Source organism: Amaranthus tricolor, chromosome 3, assembly GCF_026212465.1.
Source record: "Amaranthus tricolor cultivar Red isolate AtriRed21 chromosome 3, ASM2621246v1, whole genome shotgun sequence".
Taxonomy (NCBI): Eukaryota; Viridiplantae; Streptophyta; class Magnoliopsida; order Caryophyllales; family Amaranthaceae; genus Amaranthus; species Amaranthus tricolor.
The window spans coordinates 35389681-35413986 of NC_080049.1; the positions used below are offsets into that span (position 1 = coordinate 35389681).

At 30.0% G+C, this 24306-nt stretch overlaps 2 protein-coding genes across 3 annotated transcripts; both read left to right on the forward strand.

Moving 5' to 3' along the window:
• The first annotated feature begins 9500 nt into the window (after window positions 1–9500).
• On the forward strand, window positions 9501–18637 carry LOC130808217 (probable tocopherol O-methyltransferase, chloroplastic). The gene is made up of 6 exons (XM_057673691.1): window positions 9501–9957; window positions 10988–11160; window positions 12250–12354; window positions 14439–14642; window positions 17967–18069; window positions 18296–18637. The coding sequence occupies exons 1-6, from the start codon at window positions 9702–9704 to the stop codon at window positions 18397–18399; spliced, it is 945 nt and encodes a 314-aa protein (XP_057529674.1). The 5' UTR covers window positions 9501–9701; the 3' UTR covers window positions 18400–18637.
• Window positions 18638–19625: 988 nt separating this feature from the next.
• Window positions 19626–21694, forward strand: LOC130808218 (uncharacterized). Of its 2 annotated transcripts, XM_057673694.1 has the most exons (4): window positions 19626–19807; window positions 19941–20194; window positions 20864–21082; window positions 21309–21694. In XM_057673694.1, exons 2-4 carry the CDS (start codon window positions 20126–20128, stop codon window positions 21318–21320), a joined length of 300 nt encoding a protein of 99 aa, XP_057529677.1. In that variant the 5' UTR covers window positions 19626–19807; window positions 19941–20125; the 3' UTR covers window positions 21321–21694. The 2 variants fall into 2 exon arrangements, with proteins under 2 accessions (XP_057529677.1, XP_057529676.1); XM_057673693.1 differs by having other exon boundaries at window positions 19626–20194.
• Window positions 21695–24306: the final 2612 nt, after the last annotated feature.

The following is a 24306-nucleotide window of genomic DNA, read 5'->3' on the forward strand; positions in this document are numbered from 1 at the left end:
AACATACTCTTTCTTATGTGTCTTCTACTGCTAGCCAAGGCATTGTTCTCCAGGGTTCTACTAAGCTCAATCTTCAGGCCTTTTCTGACTCAGATTGGGCTTCTTGTGTGGACACCAGGAAGTCTATTACTGGTTATCTTATTATGTTAGGTAATTCCCCTATTAGCTGGAAGTCCAAGAAGCAATCAACTATTTCTCGTTCCAGCTCAGAAGCTGAGTACAGGGCTATGGCTTCTGCTTCTGCTGAAGTGACCTGGCTCATCAGGCTTCTTCATGATTTTGGCCTCACTAATCTTCAACCTGTGACATTATTTTGTGATAATCAGTCAATACTCCACGTTATTAAAAACCCCGTTTTTCATGAACAAACAAAATATATACAGATCGATTGCCATTTCATCACTAGGGACAAGGTTCCTTGAAGGGCTCATTCAGCTGTCTTATCTCCCTACTCATCAACAATTGCCAGACATTCTTACCAAAGCCCTTCCTTCATCCAAGTTCCAAGATTTGATATCCAAACTAGGTGTCTAATCAATCCATGTACACCAATAAGAAGCACAAAGTTAGTTAGACATGTAACTAACTCTTAACAGGAAGTTGTTAATTTTGTTTTCCTTCTTGTATATATACTTTCCTTTCCTCAGGTATTAGGAGATTTTATATATAAGAAGATTGTTTCAAGATTGTATCCTATTGAATCCTTGATTGATCACTGATAGTTTCAACACATCTCTAGTAGCGATTGATGGTGACATATGTGGTGATACGTGAACTAAAGAATGGGGTGATTCTGCTTTAAAACCAACTACTTTAACAAATTAAGCTATAATAAAATTGAAATTTAATTATTAAGTTTGATATTATTGACGATTAAATAAAATAATTATTAATTAATGTGAAAAAAATTATTTTTAAAAGCTATCTAATATCTTTAAATATTTTATTGCATTCTATTAATAGTTTTTAATTAGTAACAAGAAACAAATAGCTTATATTTTATGTTATAGAAATCAACGGTTGAGATTCATTATTGTGATAGTTTGACTTTAAAAGTCAATCACTATGAAATTGCCCGATAAAATGCATACTATTTTGACATGGGTCTTTAATAAGCGTATACTTCTTTACCCTTTGAGATTACTCCTCCGGGGATTTGACACAAGGATTAAGAAATGTGGGTGAGTGAATAATTTAATGGAATAATGTAAGTTAGCCGGACCGTGTGCTTTAGTGGAATAATTACATGTTTTGATGTGAAAAAATAAATTATACTCGATTTTAGTGGAATATTATAGACTTACTACTATTTATGGAGTATTGTTTTTTGCTTGATATAAGTATCAAGAAATTGATTGATTGATCGTAAAATACTATTACTTTTCTTAAATAATGACAAAGTGCAACAATTGATAATATATAAAGTGTATGAAAAAATAGAGATAAATAGAATAACTTAATAAGTTATATTATGATATATATGATAATACTCCCTCCGAACCAATTTAGATGTTTCATTTGCGTGGACACGGTTATTAAGGATGGTGTGAGATCCATTAAAAAGGGTAAGTAGTAAAGGATAAGTAGTGAAGGGTAAGTAGTGAAGAGTAGTTGGGTAAGTAAGGTATATGGGGGTATATTCGTAATTACTTGTGTGAACTAAAAATATTTAGGTAAAAAAGATTGATAAAAATATAAATGGGACAATTAAAAAGACTTTGCCAAATAAGAAAATGGGACAACTAAATTGGTTCGGAGAGAGTATAAGAAAGAATACATTTACGAATAAATTATTAAGGGTGTTACTAAAATTCGCCACCCCTTTTCATTGTATCGCCACCCCTCCCCCCCCCCCCCCCCCCCCCTCCTCAAAATTACGTATTTGCCCCTGGAGTTTAAAAAATTACAAATTTGCCACTGGACTTAAAACTTAATTAATAAATGTAAATCACGCTTAATAACACTATTAAGAATTTAATGCGGAAGATTTGTCTATATATATCGAATTCTGAGATGCGTATGAAGTACGAATTCAAACACGGTACTATCTCTCTAAAAACTGGTACTATCTCTCTAAAAACTGTTAAAGAAGTTGTAACCCGTAATTGGTTAAATATGGCTAACGAAAGCGACTATGAGTCGGATGCGGTACGTAAAATTTTCGATTGGAATCGTTGGAAATTTTTTAAAAAAATAAATAAATCGCACAAAAGTGGGCGATTGAACCATGGTTCAATTGCACAAAACTGGGCGATTGGACCATGGTTCAGTCGCACAAAACTGGGCGACTGATCCTAGGTCCAGTCGCCCAATTTTCTGCGACTGAACCATGGTTCAGTCGCCCCATTTTGTGCGATTGTTATGTATTTTTTTTTTTAAATTTTAATTTACGTATTCATCTTTTTTTAATTATTATTATTATTATTGTTGTTGTTGTTTTAGTTTTAATTTGACTTTTCGTTATTTATTTATTTTATTATTATTATTATTATTATTATTATTATTATTATTATTATTATTATTATTATTATTGTTGTTGTTGTTGTTGTTGTTGTTGTTATTGTTGCTGTCATTATTATTATTATTATTATTATTGTAGTCATTGATGTACTTAATTCATATTATTTATATTTCAAATTGTCTAAAAAAAACCCTTTCATTTTCCTTGATTACCAGCCATTTTCTACAATTTTTTACAGTTTTATTAAATATTAAAAATAATAATATTTCTAAACAAAATAATAATCAAAAATTAAAAATGGAAAAAAAAACAAAAAAAACCAAATAATAAATTAATAATTCAAACATAAATAATAATTTAACAACAAAAAATTTAACAATCAAAATTAAAAAAAAAATAAAAAATAATAATCACCTATTTTTTATTTTTTTTAAATTTCAATAAATTAAATTATTATTAACTATCACAATAACAATATTAACATACTTCAAAATTTATAATAATTATTCCAAAACATACGGAAAAAAAAAATTATAATGAATCGCCCAAATCTGGGCGACTGGATCCCGGTTTAGTCGCCTAAAATTAGGCGACTGAACCGGGCTCGAGTCGCCCAAATCTGGGCGATTCATATATATATATATTTTTCAATATCATTAATTATTAATAACTATTATATTAAAAAACAGTATATAAAACTTACTAAAAAAAAATAAATAGCGATTACAACATATAAATTTACATTAATAATTTATAAAACAAAACATAAACATATATTTAATAATAAAAAAAAAACAATCACAATAATAATAATAAAATTAATAATAATAACATTAACAACAATTATAACAATAACAATAATAACATACTTCAAAATTTATAATAATTATTCCAAAACATACGGAAAAAAAAAATTATAATGAATCGCCCAGATCTGGACGATTCATAGTTTTTTTTTTAATTTTATTTTTGTAACTAATTAAATTAAAAATAACTTACTCGATTAATAATTTGCGGATTGAACTTAATTTTTGCTCCAAAAATTAGCTTTTGTAAGTTGATTTTTAGTTTTGGTGAGAATAATTTTAGTGGGAGTGTGATATATATAGAAAATTTTATGTTCAATGGAAAAATCGTAATTTTTTCAAAATTCAAAGGCAAATTGGTAATTTATTCAGGAGGTTGCGATAAAATGAAAGGGATGACAATATATAAGAATTGGGATTATTAAAGCATACTTCACACGGCATACGGCACACCGCACACTGCACACTGCACACTGCACACTGCACATGTAGACTAGGGCCTACGCTACCATCCATGATAGAAATTTGTTCTTTATTCACAAATCACAATGCAATGTTTTAAATGTTGTCCGAGAAGATGATAACTCAGATTTTTTTACTTTTCCATTTCAAATTATTTATAATATTTTTATATTATACTTCACAATATTTGTAATGTGATGATAATGTTTCACAATATTTGTATTGTTATCTTTATATGAGAAAAATAATTATATAATTTTTTATTTTACCTTACTTTATTTACATTTTATATATTATTAAATTTTTTCTTATTAGTAGGGTTTATAAACATCATGCACTTAAAAAGACATTATTTAAAGAGTAAATTATAAAAAATTAACTAATCTATATCTAATTTTGTAAAAAACTACCTTATGTAAAAAGTTTTGCAAAAAACTACCTTATATAATACTCCCTCCGATCTTTTAATTTAGTCCCATTTCCTTATTTGGCAAAACCTTTGAATTAGTCCCATTTCTATTTTTGGCAATCCTTTTTTACTTAAATACCCTTAGTTCACACAAGTAATTACGAATATACCCCCATATACCTTACTTACCCAACTACCCTTCACTACTTATCCTTCACTACTTACCCTTTACTATTTACCCTTTTTAATGGACCCCACACAACCCTTAATATCCGTGCCCAACCTATATGGGACTATATTGAAAGATCGGAGGGAGTACAATTCTTTGCAAAACACTACCTTATAACGATTTTTGGCCTTTGACTGTTAAGTATAACCGTTGACCCTCACGTGACAGTCACGTGATTTGCAGTACAAACCTTCGTTTCCTTGTTTCTCTAAGATTTGCAGTACAACAATAAGCAGCTCATCTCTCTCTTTGCCTCATGAATCGGATTCTTGAAGGCGAAACGATGCTCTCGGGTCTTGTAAAGCCTTGAAACTATCCCTTTCTTCTTCCTTTGTCATTTTCGGTCCAATTCATTTACTAGTAAACCACCTTTTTTTGTATTTGAGAAAGTAATTTTCAACTATCCGATTCTAATTAGGGTTTATGATTTAGGGGATTAATTATGTAACTTTGTGACTTATGACTGAATGGGGTTCATTTTAATTTGATCTTAGCTCCAAATGTGATTTTTTTTTCATTTTCTATTTTGCAGTTAGCACTCTGCTGGTTTCCATTGCATTTCATGGTTTTCGTTGATTTATTTGGGTTTCATTTCACTCTGTTGATTTTAATGGGGTTCATTTGGGTTTAATTTAGTTTTCATTTCACTCTGTTGGTTTTAATTTGGCAGTCGTTTTTGTTCTTTCTTTTCCTTGGGTGTGTTCATCTTTAAAAGGGATGATTGTTGCAGATCATCATCTACCTTACATAAGAAATGTTTAGAATCAAGAAGAAATGCCAGATTTTGTCTTCATGGATTGGCAGGACTATTAGTGGTATCGGTCGGATTTTGTGGCTGTGTATTGGACCGAAAATGACAAAGGAAGAAGAAAGGGATAGTTTCAAGGCTTCACAAAACCCGAGAGCATCGTTTCGCCTTCAAGAATCCGATTCATGAGGCAAACAGAGAGATGAGCCGCCATTGTTGTACGCAAATCTTAGAGAAACAAGGAAAGGAAGGTTTGTACTGCAACTCACGAGACTGTCACGTGAGGGTCAATGGTTATACTTAACGGTTATACTTAACGGTCAAAGGCCAAAAATCGTTATAAGCTCTGATACACGGACACACCAATTGGCAGACGTGTCACGTGTCGGACACGGACACGCGACGGATACGCGAAAATCCGTGTCCGACACGCCAAATGAAGTGTCCAATATTTTAATATTTTTTCGAACACGCGGACACGACTAGGACACGTAAGGGACACGGCAAGAGTGAAGGACACGTTTTAAAAAAAAAAAAAATTTAATGTGATTTTTTCTTAAGAGTTCAATTCTTAATTGTGGTTTTTTAATGTGTTTGTAATTTGATTTTTAAATTTTTAAATTTTTTTTGAATTTGTATGACTTATTTTAAATACTCATGTTGTTTATTTGGTACTTATTTGTATTTTATGTGATTTTTATGTTTTTAAAGTGTTTATTTACAAAATATCAAATGAAAGATTGTAAAATTATCTTTGATTTGATATATTTATTATATTACCATTTTCGTGTCCCCGTGTCCGCCATTTTTAAGTTGGCGTTTTCCCGTACCCGTGTCGTGTCCGTGTCCGTGTCCGTTTTAGTGTAACCTAGGTTATAAGGTAGTGTTTTGCAAAGAATTGTATTATATAAGGTAATTTTTTTTAAATTTTTTACATAAGGTAGTTTTTTACAAAATGAAGTATAAAAATGAGATAGTTTTTTATAATTTACTGTATTTAAAACTTAGTACAAGGTAGACTTTTCTTCTGAGTAACTCTGATTAATGGTGATGTGACTTGTGAGATATAATGTTTGATCATTTGGTAGATATTTTATTTTCTAATGGAGGCTTTCAATTATAATTATTTTGTCTTTGTGTTTGATTACATTTGCTTTTTTTTTTACTTATGTATTTGAATACTGAATAGTTGATTTGTTGAACAAAAAGATAAAATAGTAAATTATATAAATAATATTAAAAGAAAATTGTGCGAACGAAAATAAAAAATAAAAACCATATTCAAGTATAAGTTATAGAAAATTGATTAATTAGGACATAAAAAATAAAGAATATAAAAAATAATTATTATAAGAAAGAGATATAATACTCCCTCCGATCTTTCAATATAGTCCCATATAGGTTGGGCACGGATATTAAGGGTTGTGTGGGGTCCATTAAAAAGGGTAAATAGTAAAGGGTAAGTAGTGAAGGATAAGTAGTGAAGGGTAGTTGGGTAAGTAAGGTATATGGGGGTATATTCGTAATTACTTGTGTGAACTAAGGGTATTTAAGTAAAAAAGGATTGCCAAAAATAGAAATGGGACTAATTCAAAGGTTTTGCCAAATAAGGAAATGGGACTAAATTAAAAGATCGGAGGGAGTATAACATTGGTTGGAATTAGCAATTTATAGCATACGGCAACAATCACTACTAGTCAAAGTGCTCTTACGTTGTTAAATATAATAAAAAGAAAAGCATTGAAGTAGATTATTACTCTCAAGTCTCTCACATTGTTTTAATTCTCTTTTATATATATATATATATATATATAATGAATATAATATTACATCGGTGCATGTTTACAGAGACATTATTACTGCTCTCAATGTCAAGTGTCATTTAAGGGGACAAAGTGTCCCAATATCATTTGGTATTGTTAATATGTAGTGCCAAATGGTACTGCGAGCATATTATAATTTCCAAGGCTGTTTGCATGTGATAATAAATGGAATTGCAATAAATATAAAACAAATTATAGAATACACGCAATATTTGGTAGCTGTTAATGCCTCCGTAGCAAGATACATGACACGCATACATTTTATAAACCAATGAAATTTATATTATAAATGTCAAAAGTTAATCCGACCTGCTAATTCAATTTGAATCCTAACTCAAAATAAGTGTGTTTTAGTTGAGACTTTTAATCCAATTAATTAAATGGGTTTATCCGACTTGATCTGTTTATTAAATGGATAGGTTCAGGTCAAAATTTTAAACCTGAAAAACACCTGTATAACCCATTTTTTTAAATGTGTTAATTTCGAGTTAAATCAATAATTATAAGCTAAACTTATTTCATTTAATATTTTCTTAATTTTCATTGTAAATACAAAATAAACAACAAAAAATATAAAGTTAAAATTAAAGCCTACAAAATTAGATTTAATCAACATTAAAAACCTGAAAACCAAAACAAAAAGATTATAAACGGGTTAAGTGGGTTGAAATCAGGTCGACCTGATCTGTTGCAGGTCGGGTCAAGGTTGTGATTTTCAACCCAATTAACTAAATGGGTTAGTTTTGGGTCAAAGGTTTTCTGACTTGTTTATATATAACTCGAACCCGAACCCGACCCAACCTGATCTGTTTGACAGACCTAAAATTTATATACCATTCCAAAATTATATGGTTATGAGAAGAAGGACTTTAATAACTTATAAAGTATTCACACTATGTTTAATTGTTCGATGTGAGGTATCAGTGTCATTCCTGACATTGTATGGGCCCTAGGAAAACTGAAAAAAATGTACTCTCCCTATGAATAGTCGATTCTGAACTGAACAGATATTGGAAAAATAACAAAGACAGACCTTTTATATATATATATATATATATATATATATATATATATATATATATATATATATATATATATTATAATTAGTATTAAAAATGTAAACGTGTCATATAATTTTTAATGATAAAAGAACTACTTATAAATTGTAAATTTTTAAGTGTATATTTCTATTAATTAACTAATATTTTCTAATTTTAGGCTCTTTCTAACTTTAGACCCCTAGACAAATGACCACCTTGCCTTAACATGAGGTATACCATCCGAACAGAGCAGTTCGCTATTTGCGAATACGCAAGCGGTAACTGATTGGTATTTGGTAGCATATTGCGACGAGATGCCACCGCCTATCGGGTCGAAAAAAAAATTATAATCAAGTTGGTATGAAACTTTCTGCATGTTATGCAAGACTTAGATAAATCTCAGAACTTGGAAGAAAGAAAACACAGAACAGTCTAACCACCAAATTATTAGAGTAACCTTTCTTGTGAACCATATATATAAATACGCATCTGAAAAGATCATCTCTTTGAGAAATATATTTCAAGTCCAAGTCATTAAAAATTAGTTTATTTGCTTAACATTAGTCGTATTTTTATAATATTCGTAGTATTATTTATTATAGTATTATTAATTTATTACGCGGTACGTTTGTCTTTTGGAGTGGAGAGACAAGCAAGGACGACTTATATATGTGAACTCCATTGGCCTTGTCATAATTAGGGTTTTTTCATACCCAAATATGGTTGGCATTAATCTGTGTAGGGTTAGATCAGTTATAATAGCGCTTAATATTTCAATTCAATAATATTGTTATATAGATTATAAAATACCTTTTGTAAAATTATACTTTTATTTTAACCTAATATCTTCACTTATTATGTATTTTTTAGATGTAAATTTAAACTTTAGAACTTAATTTATTAGTTGGATTTAACTGAAGCAAAACTAATATAGTTAATTTAATTTTAGGGGTCATCCTTCTCATGGGTCCTCTACACCTATAAAATTTTATCAAATTCATTACTCAATTTACCAAATAAAAATTAAAAACTTATTTACTATTGCAAAACACAATTTATTTATTAATACCGTCTTATTGTGAGACGGTTTAATATGAGCTAGCTCAATATTTATTTTTAAAAAAACTGAACAAAAAAATTGTCTTTAACTTACTTAATTAGGCTTTTTTTTAAATAATACTACCTCCTATTCAGCTGAATTGTCCCATTTTTTTTTGGCACTATTCACTTATCACTCTTAATTTGTATTTTACTCTTAATCTATAAGTTAAAACATAGTCATATGGGATCTTGTTTGATTTGTCTCAATACAAGGATTATTAATATCAACTTTTTATAATTTTTAATTAAGCATAATTTGAGATATTAAGAGTTAAAATGTTGCCTCGACAAGTGTGAAAAGTCAAATGGGACAGTTCAGCTGAATAGGAGGGAGTATTACTTAAACTGCTTATATGGGCTCATCTCACGATGAAATGGTCTCGACTTGTTGATTTCAAAAAAGTTTAACTTATATCTCTATAGAGAATCTATTTCTTTTCAACTTAATTTATGATCCATAAAATTCCAGAAGGCACCGGCGGCCTTAATAAGTTTCATCTAGGCCCGCCCGCATGGCCCAGGGGGGAATAACCTTATTATCTTCACACTATATTACTTATTACATCGCCCTCCTTTTCTCATCAAAAACATAAATTCCACATCATCATAATTCTTAATATCAATGGCGACGGCATTGGCATCAGTTGGGGGAGTAGAGAACTCGAAAATGACACGTGCAGGAACAAAAAGAACAAGGGAAGAATTGAAACAAGGAATAGCTGAGTTTTACGACACATCTTCAGGGATTTGGGAAGATATATGGGGAGATCATATGCATCATGGCTTTTATGATCCTTCTTCATCTGCTTCTCTTACCCATCACCGCTCCGCCCAGATTCGCATGATTGAAGAAGCCCTCCGCTTCGCTGGCATTCCTGGTACATAACTACATATGCACATGTGCTCGTCATTAATTTTTTTTTTTAATACTATGATAAAATAATTAAAATGATTTTTAAAAATGGTTTATATACATGCATGCAGGTGTATGATGAATAAAAAGTTATTTGTTGTTCATGAAATTTGAGTAACTGTTATTTTGTACTAATTGAAAATAATTAAAATGGAAAAAAGTAAATTAAATAGAAAATAATTTGTTAAAAGTTTAGAGCACATCTCAACAAAAATTGTGAAATATTTTGAAGTATAAGTCAATAATTTCAAACTTAATATTAAAGTCGTTTGACAAAAATATGATCCCAAAATTAAGAAAAATAGAATTTTATAGATGATGAATTTATTATTTTATTAAATACTCTTTTTGTTCTTTTTGGTTCTTTTTTTTCTTCTTGTTTACTTTTTACAAATTTTTTAAGTAAAACCTTAATATCTCTAAATACGCATTATAAAAAATTATAAAAAATATATAATAAAAAGGTATATATTAAGACGAACCTAACGAGATGTCACGTGGATATATTTTATTATCTGTATATGTCTTAAAAATCTTAATTTAATTTCTCTCTCTAAAATAAAATAGTCTAAATAGAATGAACATTAGTAAACAAAGAAAGTAATTAATTTGATGGAGGAAAAATAAGGACCATAAATGTTAAAAATTAAGTATTAAAAGAATGCTAGTGGATAAAATGTAAATATTTTTTTATAAAATTAGTGAAAAACTTGTAGAGATATAATAAGCAATATAAAAATACTAAGATGGAATTAATAGAAAATATATGAATACTATAAATATTATTAAATTATTAAAATGAAAATAAACAAAATTAATTTTATTCAAAATTTATAATATAAAGTATCGTTCCTTGTAGAACTAACAAATAGAAGAACTCGAATTTTCCATTGAAACTGGAGTACTTCATTCATGAAATCAATTAGTTATTGACATGCGGACTTCTTAATATCTTATCTCAAAGTCTTATCTCAAAGTCAATAATGATGTTGCAGATGATCCGAGTATTAGAGAGCCAAAAAAGGTGGTAGACGTAGGTTGTGGAATAGGGGGAAGCTCTAGATATATAGCCAAGAAGTATGGGGCTACATGCCAAGGTATCACCTTAAGTCCTATACAGGCTCAAAGAGCTCAAGCTTTGGCTGCTGCTCAGGGATTAGCTGATAAGGTACACGGTCCGATTTGATCTGTTGTGATATTAAAATTAGACCAAATTAAATTTTTCGGTCAAGAAAATTTTCAAGCCGGACCGGACCAAATCGTTCTACAACGGTCTGGTACGCTTTGTTTTACGGTTTTTTATTTTTATATTTTTGGCCAAATTTATATATGTATTTGTACGAATATTTCGCACCTAAATCACCAAATATATAATTTGTAATTAGTTGATTGCATTAACATTATTGAAGTATATATTACTATATCAAAATAACTACATCTCGAAATATTTGCGTAGCAACTTATTTTTTTTTTTCAATAATGATTTTTGGTCTTAGTACGGTTTGCGATCTGGTCTAGTCTGAAAAATAAAAAACCGGGACCAGACTGTAACCCGTAAATTTTTTGAAAAAAAACCATACCAGACCGTTTAGACCGTAGACCAGACCAAATACTAAAATTATAATTTAGTCCAATTTAATTTGCGGTTTAAACCAAACTTTATTTGGCCATTCAAAATACTATCTCAACAACCTACATAAACTTACAAATAGAATGCTTTATAAGATTATATTCTGAGATTATAACATATAATATGTTATATAAATGTATTTATAGTCTACGTTTAATGGTTGGAGGCAATATAGACTTTTTAATTTTTATCTATGAATAAATTTGAATTTAATTAAGAATAAATGAGATTTGGATTAATTCGTGATGTTTTGTCATTTTGGGTTAAATATCATGTGAAGAGATCATTGATTAAGTCAAGTAAAAGTTAATTAAAAATGATGGCTAAGGTTCAAGACACACATATTATATACTCTTATCTCTAACTTTCTCGTAAATTGATACAAGTAAATAATTTTGAGTTTTAATGTAGTAATTCCAATAAAACAAATTTAAATAATAATTATTTTGACCTTAATTTTAATTTTAAAACTAATGATTATACGCAACACAAAAGCATTAATTAATATTATTATGAGATTGACAAGAGTGTCATTATAAGGCTATGTCTTTAAGCAATTATTTGTTGTTTTAAGTTTGTTTATTAAGATTATCAAATGTATATGAAGATATGAATGACAACTGGCAGGCATTCTTTCAAGTAGCAGATGCGTTGGAGCAACCATTTGAGGACGGACAATTTGATTTTGTTTGGTCAATGGAGAGTGGTGAACACATGCCTGACAAAAGCAAGGTTTAACATTTCTTATCTTTGTCATTATTAGCTTAATTAGAGTCTTACCCAAAAAAATAAAATTAATTAACCTAAGGATTTCAATGGTAAATTTTGAATAATTTTTGTAGGATAATTAATTTGATAATAAAATTATTGAATGATTTAATTAATGCAATGGGATCAGCCTACGCCAAAACAAATCGTCAGTTTTGCCAAACACTCTTTAACCATTTTTATATGTTTTTGTAAAATAAAATTTATTACGAATTTCATTGTTAAATTTTGACTATATTTTCATTGACCAATATGAAAAAACATATCCATATGTAATTTTGATAAATTTGTCTTAATATATATATATATTCTTAAATATCAACTTTTTAAAATTGTTAGATACTCACAATTAGAATTAGAAAAATTTGCAAAGAAACACTTTATAAAATCAGTCTTTTGTAAAAAAACACCTTTTAAAATTTTTTTTGTAAATAAACACCTTTTAAGAGACTTTTTATAAAAAAACACCTTAAATCAGTTTTCGGTGACTTTTTTCTACTTTCAGGCGTTGACTATGCCATTTGAGCTCAAAAGTCAACGTCTGAAAGTTGACAAATGGCATAGTCAACGCTTGAAAGTTAACAAAAGTTACCGAAAACTGATTTAAGGTGTTTTTTTAATAAAAAGTCTCTTAAAAGATTTTTTTTACCAAAAAAAATTTTAAAAGGTGTTCTTTTAAAAAAAAACTGATTTTATAAGATGTTTCTTTGTACATTATTCTTAGAATTATTTGAAATTTAAACTTGCATTGGGATAAAAAAAAAAGTGAATATGAAAAACAAATGAAAATATAGGGACTATAAATTTTTGGCATTTTTTTAAGGGAAATTTGTAAAGAAACACCTTTTAAAACCTTTTTTTTTTGTAAAGAAACACCTTTTATAATTTTTTTTTTTTTTGTAAAAAAACACCTTTTAAGAGACTTTTTTTAAAAAAAACACCTTAAATCAGTTTCCGGTGACTTTTGTCAACTTTCCGGCGTTGACTATGCCATTTGTCAACTTTCCGGCGTTGACTTTTATTTTTATTTTTATTTTTATTTTTAATTTTATTTTTTTAAAAATTTTTATTTTTATTATTATTTAACAAAATTTTAAAAAAAAAAAAAAAATAATAATAATAATAATAATAATAATAAAAACAAAAATAAAAAAAATAATAATTTTTTTTAAAATTTAAAAAAAATAAATTATTATTATTATTTTTTTATTTTTCCTTTTGTTTTAATTTTTATTTTATTTTTAATTATTATTATTATTATTATTATTTTAATTTTAATTTTTTTATTATTATTATTATTATTATTATTATTATTATTATTATTATTATTATTTATTATTATTATTATTATTATTATTGTTATTTTATATTTTTATACTTTTTATTTTTATTATTATTATTAATTTTTTTAAAATTTTTTTTTTATTTTGTTTTTATTTATTTATTTTTATTATTAATATTAAATTTTTTTTTATTTTAATTTTTATTATTATTTTAAAAAAAAATTTTAAAAAAATTAATAATAATAATAATAATAATAATAATAATAATAATAATAATAATAATGATAAAAACAAAAATAAAATAATAATAAAAATTAAAAATAAAATAAAAATAAAAACAAAAGGAAAAATAAAAAAATAATTATTTTTTTATTTATGTTTTTATTTTTATTATTATTATTATTATTATTATTATTATTATTATTATTATTTATTAATTTTTTATTTTTTTTAAATAATAATAAAAATAAAAATTTTTAAAAAATAATATTAATAATAAAAATAAAAATAAAAATAAAAACAAAAGTCAACGCCGGAAAATTGACAAATGGCATAGTCAATGCCGGAAAGTTGACAAAGTCACCAGAAACTGATTTAAAGTGTTTTTTTTAAAAAAAAATCTCTAAAAGGCGTTTTTTTACAAAAATAATTATAAAAGATGTTTCTTTACAAAAAAGAATTTTAAAAGTTATTTCTTTACAAATTTCCATTTTTTAATTGATTGAATTATATATATTTAATTCATTTGTTTTATATATATTTCAGTTTGTCAGAGAATTAGCCCGAGTAGCTGCTCCAGGTGCAACGATAATAATAGTAACATGGTGTCATCGAAACCTTTCTGAATCAGAAAAGTCGTTGAAAGCTGATGAAATAAAATTGTTGGATAAAATATGTGATGCTTATTATCTTCCAGCTTGGTGTTCTGCTAACGATTATGTCAATTTGCTTCAATCCCTTCAACTCCACGTACGTACTTCATACTACTACTATTTTCTACTTTCTAAATGGGTTAATATGTTAATTCCTCCTTTTTTTTTCACACACCAAAACCAACTTTTTTACTATTCATCATTTTATGGTAATTTACATATTTTAGCTATTATACGAGAAAAAATATAGTCATTTGAAATCTTGTTTTATTCGTCTTGTCGTATATTTTCATAATATCAAATTGTTGTGAATGGGCTATGACAATGGTGTAGAATAAGCACAAAAATAAATGCAAAGAAAAAACAACAAAAACAGAGCACAACAATGGAAAACACAAAACACAAGATATATGAGATATCTAAGGATAACTCTCCCTCAAAACAAGTATTTTATCATTAATATACTCAACAATACATTAATAACTCACCTCACACAGCTCTTGAAAACACTCTCTCAAGGTAAAGATTGAACCTGTAAACTCAATCTCACACAAACATGCATATACAAAGAGGAAGAACTCTTATGATGTAAACCCTAGCTTTCACTCTTGTATGTGCCTCTCCAATACCCTAAAGATGCTCTAAGATTCCTTATATAGCCATAAAACATATTAGAGAAACCTAGGACAAAAGGGCTTAAAGCGCAAACAAAACCGGGACAAAAACAAGAACTGACGAATTCGGGTGCTACATGTCACTCGAGTCAAGAAGCTTTGCTCGCCTGGTCGAGCGGTTGTCCAGTGCTCACTGGATTGGTGCTGCTTCTTGGCTCGATCGAGCCACTCTTGCTCGGCTGATCGAGCAGTCTTCAAACCCTTCCGATTTTCGAGCCTTCCCTTCATTAAAGCACTCCAATTCATCTTCATCTATCAATTTATTGATTGACCCAAAACATATGCTTTCATACTTCCTTGCACTCACTACTTCATTCTCAAACGTGCAAGCTAAAGAGTATGCTATGAGGTGATCGAATTTACCTCCATCATGGTGAGATTTGGAGCTTGACACAACAATCTCCCCCTCAAGCCCAAATCTCTCATCATTATCAAATGTCACCTTCTTGGGTGACTTGCAACCATCATTGCGGCCTAGGAAACCACCATCAACTTGCAACACATACAAGTTGCTTTGACTCCTCCTACCTCTCATGAGCACCATGCTCCCCTTAATGACCTTCAACAACCCATCACTAGCTTTGAAGGTGCATCCCTTAGACTCCAATCTACCAAGTGAAATGAGGTTCCTCTCAAGCTTAAGAACATACCTCACATCACCTAGCTTCCTCTTGACACCATCATGTGTCACAATCACAATCTCACCAATACCTTCCACCTTCCACATAACTAAGCTTAGCAAATTTCTCTTTCTCACAACATATATGGAATGAGCATTCGGAGTTGATCACCATACCTTACTACAAGTCACTCCCCTATCACCTAAAAGCGCGCCATCATAGTCATCATCAACAAAGCCTAGAGCAGCATCTCCGCTACTTTCACCATCTCTTCTCCCAACACTCAAGTCTTTCATCTTCTTGAGGTCTTCCTTCATCTCCTTGTTATTATAGTCATTTCTCCCTTGAGACTTCCCCCTTACTTGATAACCCTTATCTTTTACTCTCTCTCTTGAACCCTCACCATATAGTGCCTCACTACTCCCCTTCTTGTCTTTCTCATTATGTCTCTCCATAAACCTATCATTCTCCCTCAACACCACCAATGCTTGATCTAGTGTTATAGATTCCCTCCCAAGGAGCAACGTTTGAACTATATTCTTATAGCTTTTAGGAAGTGAAGCCAAGAATAGTAGGGCTTTCTCCTCATCGAAAAGCTTCTCATCGACATTCAACAATTGGCACGCTAATTGATTAAATGTGTTGATATGATCTTGTATACTTGTATCATCCTCCTTTATGAGTTGATACAACTCCCATCTCAAACATAACTTGTTGGTAAGAGACTTCGAAGCATACACCAATTGAAGTTTCTCCAACAACACACCGGGATCGATCTCCATCAAGTAGTTGTACTTGATTTCGGGTGCTATGGCAAGCCTAATAGTGATCATCGCCTTCTTCTTCATGGCCACCCACTTTCCTTCATCCATTGTTGTGGGCTTGCTTTTTTCAAGAGCATCATCAACACCGTTGCACCAACAAGTCTTCTACAATTCTCCTCCATACCGAAAAATTCGATTTTCCATCACAATGGAATATGAAATTTTGCACCATCACCCATCTTGTTTCTCTACCAAGGACCCTAATTTTCACCCACCAAACAACCCACAAATCTAACCTAAAGCTCTGATACCAATTGTTGTGAATGGGCTATGGCAATGGTGAACAACAAGCACAAAAACAAATGCAAAGAAAAAACAACAAAAACATAGCACAACAATGGAGAACACAAAACACAAGATATATGAGGTATCTAAGGATACCTCCCCCTCAAAACAAGTATCTTATCATTAATATACTCAACAATACATTAATGACTCACCACACACAGCCCTTGAGAACACTCTCTCAAGGTAAAGATTGAACCTTTAAACTTAATCTCACACAAACATGAATATACAAAGCGGAAGAACTCTTATGGTGTAAACCCTAGCTTTCACTCTTGTATGTGCCTCTCCAATACCCTAAAGATGATCTAAGACTCCTTATATAGCCATAAAACATATTAGAGAAACATTGAACAAAAGGGCTTAAAGCCCAAACAAAATCGACACAAAAACAAAAACTGACGAATTCGGGTGCAGCATGTCGCTCGGGTAGAGCGGCTGTCCAATGCTCACTAGATTGGTGCTGCATCTTGGCTCGACTGGTCGAGCGGTCTTCAAACCCTCCCGATCTTCGAGCCTTCCCTTCATTAAAGCACTCCAATTCATCTTCATCCATTACTTCATTGATTGACCCAAAACATATGCTCTCATACTTCTTTGCACTCACAACTTCATTCTCAAACGTGCAAGCCAAAGAGTATGCTACGAGGTGCTTAAACTCACCTCCATCATGGTGAGATTTGGAGCTTGACACAACAAAAATTTTTATAATTTTTAATTATGTATAATTCTAGATACAAATAATCTGACAAACATATTAGACTGCTCGAAAATGCGTTTCGATGCAAATAAAGAAGTAAAGGAGGAAGTACTAAATCGTTAATTTTTAACCGAAATGAATTCTATCGATTTAAAATCAGTCTTAAAGTCAATAAGCATTAGGGCCAAATGGATTAGTTATATCAAACTATTATTTTGATATTGGATAAGGTTGGAGAATTTCTTGCGCACAAAAAATAGGAAAAATTAATCTTTTATGAGAATTAATCCCTTAATCCCTTTAGTCATTTAATTGCAGGAGATAAAGTGTGAAGATTGGACCAAATATGTTGCCCCATTTTGGCCAGCAGTTATACGCTCAGCCTTGACTTGGAAGGGCCTGACTTCACTACTTTGCAGCGGTATGGTGAAAAAAATTATTTCACCTATACTTTTTAATTTGCTACTAAAAATATTCACAAATATACGTTTGCTAAACAAATAAATATAATTTGCTATATTTACTACTAAAAATATTCACAAATATACTTTTACTAAACAAATAAATACAGAAATACACTTAGAATAGTGCACATTATTTAATTCTTTATTCTCAATTTATTAAATAGGATTATGTTAATTTTACAGGATGGAAAACAATTAAAGGAGCATTTGCAATGCCATTGATGATTAAAGGGTACAAGCAGGATCTAATCAAATTTGTAATTATTAGTTGTCGAAAGCCTGGATAATAATTAGCTTATCGGAACCCTATATTATATTATGGCGGTTTAATAACTAGTAGTGTACTACTCCATCCCTCCCTTTTTACAATATTAATTAAGTTTGATATTTAGCAAGATAATTAATAAAAGTATTTATGCTGTGTTTTACTTCACATTTTACATTGGATGTAGAAATTAGGGTATGAATTTGGTATGTGATGTATTAATTTCTCATTTGTTATTGGATTAAGCATTAGGGGACTATTAATATTCTCGCAATCATCTATCATAATAGAGTAAGTCATGTATAAATTAACTTAGTCTAAATTAGAAAAATTTGCAAAGAAACATCTTATAAAACCAATTTTTTTAAAAAAAAAAAAACACCTTTAAAAATTTTTTTTTAAAAAAACAAGAGACTTTTTATTAAAAAAACACCTTAAATCAGTTTTTGGTTACTTTTGTCAACTTTCAGACGTTGACTATGCCATTTGAGCTCAAAAGTCAACGTCAGAAAGTTGACAAATGGCATAGTCAACGCCTGAAAGTTGACAAAAGTCACCGAAAATTAATTTAAGGTGTTTTTTTAATAAAAAGTCTCTTAAAAGGTGTTTTTTTATAAAAAAAATTTTAAAAGGTGTTTTTTTACAAAAACTGATTTTATAAAGTGTTTCTTTGCAAATTTTCCTCTAAATTATTATATTGTGTATTAGTACTCTTTCTGTTTTTTTAAAGTTATTCTTATATGAAATGTTGAAAGGAATTTAAAAAAATACTCCCTCCTATTCAGCTGAACTGTCCCATTTGACTTTTCACACTTGTCGAGGCAACATTTTAACTCTTAATATCTCAAATTATGCTTAATTAAAAATTATAAAAAGTTGATATTAATAATCCTTGTATTGAGACGAATCAAACAAGATCCCATATGACTATGTTTTAACTTATAGATTAAGAGTAAAATACAAATTAAGAGTGATAAGTGAATAGTGCCAAAAAAAAAATGGGACAATTCAGCTGAATAGGAGGTAGTAAAATATTTTAGATGATAGATAAATTATTTTATTAAATAATAAATTTGATAGAAAATAAAAATTATAAATAAAGTATTAAAAAATATTGAAATAAACAAAGTATATACGATCTTAACATTACATATTCAAGTAATTTAAACACAATATCCTCTAACTATAAAATGAGTACCTATTCATGATGAACAGTGAAAGTACTGTTCACTCTATTTTTCCCGTTGTGCTTCTTCACGCTTTAGAATATCCTCTTTGTTTTTTTTTTTTTTTTCTATAGTTCATTACTGAACTTTCCAACCTCACCTAATCTGTTCTTCAAGCTTCAAAATAACCTGCATGTTTCCTTGCGAAATCCTCTATTCTCATTCTGATCAAATTAAAGTTACTTATCCTAATTGTTATTTCAGGTTTTATTTTCGTTTTCATCCGTATTTAAAACTTGTTTTTGATGGTTATGAACCCACATTAGTTTTCGTTTTCATCTGAATTTACAACTTCTGATTCAGTTTTCATTTACATCAGTTTTCGTTTTCAATATAGTTTCAGATGAAAATTAGGGTTGAGCGAACAAACCCGATTTCTCCATTACAGCTTAAATCTAGGGGTTTTTTCGAAAGATGTCTCAGTTTGGATCAACAAAGCACAAAAGTCCTTAATCTCACTGTTCTTCAGCGACTCGATCCTTCCATTCAACGAACAAGCCTGATTTCTTCTTACTGCTGCTCATGTCGCCTTCTACGAATTCAACGTTTCTCTTGGACGATGGGTCAGTCGTTTTCTCATTGACAACTTATGTAAGTTGACGTCAATCTTCAATTTTTCTCATACATTTGAACTAGACTCTTTATTTGAACTTTATTATGTGTTGTTCATCGACTGTTCTTCGCTTACCTTTAGGTACGTTTTTCTTTCAATTATTTTGTTCTCGTTTAAGCATCTCCACTCCATGGAACTCAGAAATGGTGAATTTGAATTGGGAATTGGCAATTTTGTTTCATTATCTTATCTTTTTTTTTTTGTTGTATTTATTTGTTTAGTTGTATGCCTTGAAACTCCCTGCTATATCTTCTTCCCCTTCATCTCGAGCTATGTTCTTGAGATTTTTGTTTGTCTTTCGGGTGCATGGTTCCTTTCTATGGCTTTATGTTAACCAAGTGACTCGTGCTGAAGTGAATGAATTCTTTGATTTATTGAATTTCTGAAACATGTATTACAAGTTTTTTTCACGAAGATAATTTTATGGGAATGCACTTTTGTAGTTTACATGCGTGATTGTTAAGTTAAGGTATGCTATTAATTTTATCTTCTAGCGTATTTTTATGAAAGCCGTCCTTATACGCATAGTGGTATTGAAAGTTTTTTTGCTGGATCAATAGATTTCTCTATTGCATTTGCTAGACATTATGAATGTGGATTACCGTAACTCCTACATAGCTTTGTCACACTGGTGTATATTTCATCAGAGCGAAGCAGAAGTGATCATCACAACATGGAATAAACAGTTCCAAAGTTCTGAGACGGCCCGAAAGATCCAACTTTTGTATCTTGCCAATGATATACTGCAGAACAATAAAAGGAAAGGAAATGAGTTTGTTGAGTTCTGGAAGGTGCTTCTTGCGGCTCTCAGCAAAGACGTGGATGACAAGGGTGATGAGCAAGGAAAGAAGGTCTTCTCTAGAATGGTATGCCTTTTGTGTCTTTGGCATTTCCTTTGATTTCCTATAAACACGTGATAATTCCCACTGAACCTTAGTTTCAAGTTTAAAGTTATAGTTACCTTCCATACAGGATTTCATAGTTTATACTCTGGGGCAATTAACTTACTGTGTATAATTAATCATCAATTTGAATGTATCCATGTCCCATTTGTTCATTATTTATTTATATGTTGTCATTTATGCTTTGCAGGTTAAAATATGAAAAGATAGAAGAGTTTTCGGATCCAAAATGACATAATCATGAAAAATGAGGTGCCTCCTGCTCTTGAATTTCGCAAGAAGCGATGTGATAGAATTAGTATCATTGCTCAGAATGACTATTCAGAACGATAGTCTGCTCATACAATAAAGGGATTGACCAAGACTAGGCGAAATTTTGATAATAATATTTGTATTGTAGACAATATAAGTGTTTAAAATATCACTATTAAATTCAATAGTGTAACTTGAAGAGCTGCGTGCTGTGTCTTTAAAAGAACGATCTATCCAAACTTTTTAGTACTAATAATTAAAACTCACAAGACTATGTATTGCATTGTAATTACAAAATAGGTCTTAACCACACAATGGCATTATAATTAAAATTCACAAGACAATAAATTGCATTATTATAATTTACATACATATTGGCATATAAGACTTATCTATGGCATAAAATACTTCAAAATACAAAATAAAACAACATTAAGTATTCTTGTGACAGATTTTTTTACAACTTTCATTTTAACACAAAAAAAAAAAAAAAAAAAAAACTTCATATCAAATAGGTACCAAATCCTACTTAAGATTTATTATATGACCCATAACCTGAATCAAGTTGGTTGAGAGCTTGAGGTACCAAATCCTATTTAAGATGGGGGTTGGGTACGCAACCCAAAAATTTATATTTTAACCAACATTTGACATGTTAAAGCTTCAAATTATCAAATCTGATCAAGCGGATTAGATATTTTTAATCACTATAATACATCATTTCATATGACAGGAGATTTTTAAGGCTGTGTGGGGTGATCGACTATACATATTCTTCCCTTTCCTCTCTCCTGTATATGAAAAAATTAATAAAAAAAATATGTTAAGTTAACTAATAAAATTAAATATATTTACTATGAAAAAGACCTAAATAAAAATTTTGTACATTAGCCTGAATTATACCATCCGTACAATTCTGATAGATTTCACTTTGTGATTTCTAGGTCTGAGGTATGTTCTTTGAAATCTATTCTTCTTTTGGCCTTTTGGGTATAGATCACTAAAATGGACTTGAGGAGAAATAATCACTAAATTGGGCATATCCTTAATTTAATTTCATTCTTAAAAGAGATTATAGCTGCAATATGGAGAAATAATTCAAAAAGATCTCAGCTTTTAGGGTTTAATTACTAAATTGGGCATATCCTTAATTTAATTTCATTCTGTTTTATGGTAGAAGCTACTGAAACAAAATGCTACTCCTATATAATGAAAATTTCGTTGAGCAGAACATGTTTGATGAAATGCCTGAAAGACAAAAGAGCTTAATGTGATGAGATTATAGTTATTTTTACCATTGTAGATACAACAACATTCCGTTAAGGCATTACTTCAATATCATTAGTGTCTTCCACCTAGGTGGGGTCGAATATATCTAACGTTACCTTTGTTAGTAATAACAAAATAGTTTTTTTCAAGTTTCCGATTGACACTTGGTAGCAATAGCCGAAGAAAAGTGTTGATTATTGGGAATTTTGTATGTGGAGTAGACTAGAGAATTCATACAAGCAAAAAGGAATGGGAATAATTGCTTTCTGTAGGTGGTAGGTGGTGAGAATTGAGCCCTGTCACAAGGATTACTAAACTATATTGAGTATTACACTATTACATGTCTAATGAAATGCCTGGTAGAGGAAAGGCTTTGCTGTGATGAAAGTTTAGTAGTTCAGCTGTTGTGAATGAGCTGAAGAAAATTGTTCTTTGGGGGTTTTGTAATAGGACTTAAATGAGTATTACTTGTTGGGTGAATGCTTGAAAGAGGAAAGAGGTTGATGTGACCATGATTTGGTTGAACTCTATTAGTAATTAGTATCAATAAGAAATATCATCACTTCTTTGGGATTTAACAACCGTCTTTGAGTAGTTGCAATTGGGGCTGGCTTAATTATTGGTTTTATATTAGTTGCATCTCTTGGATCTCAAAGCAAAAGGGCTAGTGAATTATCCAAAGATTGTCAAATATCTGCCATTTTCAACTTTGGTGACTCCAATTCTGATACTGTGCAGTGATTGGTCGTGTCCCTTATCCAAATGGTATCACCTTTTTTGGTAAACCTTATGGAAGATATTGTGATGATCGACTAATCATTGATTTTATTGGTGAGTTGGTGCTTAACTTGTTCTTGTTCTTAGCATTGAGAATATGTTTTCCTTTAAACTGTCGTGCATTAGGCTTGGAATTTTTGCACTGATCTACTAGTATTCAGAGTTCAAGAAATTTCTGTTTTTTGGTTGAAGTGATGATCTTATAGCAATGTAGAAATACTGTTGTACCTCAGTACATTAGCACTTCGTTACTACCATAACCATGGAGTTTATGAGTCACATTCAACATGAAAGAATGGGAAGGAAATAGGAAAATGCACAACAATAAAGAATTAACTTCTTTGCTACTCTTGCTTCATACACATGTCAACGAAACTGAAAGCACCTGCACTATTAGACTTGCAAAAAAGGATAGTTAATTGCACACAAGTTTGGTGAGGTTTTATCCTAAAAAAAATTGGTAATAGGAGATTACTGATGTTGCAGGTTTCTCTCTCTTGGAAAACCCTTCTCGAGCCGAAGAACTCTTTGACCGCACTCTCTTCCATGGGTATGAGCTGCCGTCTTTCTTCCCTTCCTAGACTCTGACCATAGTTTTCTATGAGTGGAATACACTGGGTATGATGGAGATGTTGATAATGATGATGAATATAATATAAATTAAAAGTGATTGACGAATAGTGTAATATCCAAATGAGAAAATAATATTGAATTGGAAGGAGTATTGTACATGCTTTAATTTTATTTGGTGTACATTATATAATAATAACAAAAAAGAATGATAAATGCAGCTGACTAGCTCAGAGCTAAGACAGAGTACCTTCCTAGGAAAGGATCCTACCCTAAGCCTTCAATTCATTGGACAAAACTACATCTTATTTAACCAAGCA

Bases quoted from the DNA above. Each gene is read 5' to 3' on its own strand.
- LOC130808217 (XM_057673691.1), top strand. From the start codon at position 9,702: ATGGCGACGGCATTGGCATCAGTTGGGGGAGTAGAGAACTCGAAAATG. The intron at 9,958-10,987 runs GTACATAACTAC...ATGATGTTGCAG, and splicing joins CCGCTTCGCTGGCATTCCTG to ATGATCCGAGTATTAGAGAG. The intron at 18,070-18,295 runs GTATGGTGAAAA...TTAATTTTACAG, and splicing joins GACTTCACTACTTTGCAGCG to GATGGAAAACAATTAAAGGA.
- LOC130808218 (XM_057673693.1), top strand. From the start codon at position 20,126: ATGTCGCCTTCTACGAATTCAACGTTTCTCTTGGACGATGGGTCAGTC. The intron at 20,195-20,863 runs GTAAGTTGACGT...ATATTTCATCAG, and splicing joins TTTTCTCATTGACAACTTAT to AGCGAAGCAGAAGTGATCAT.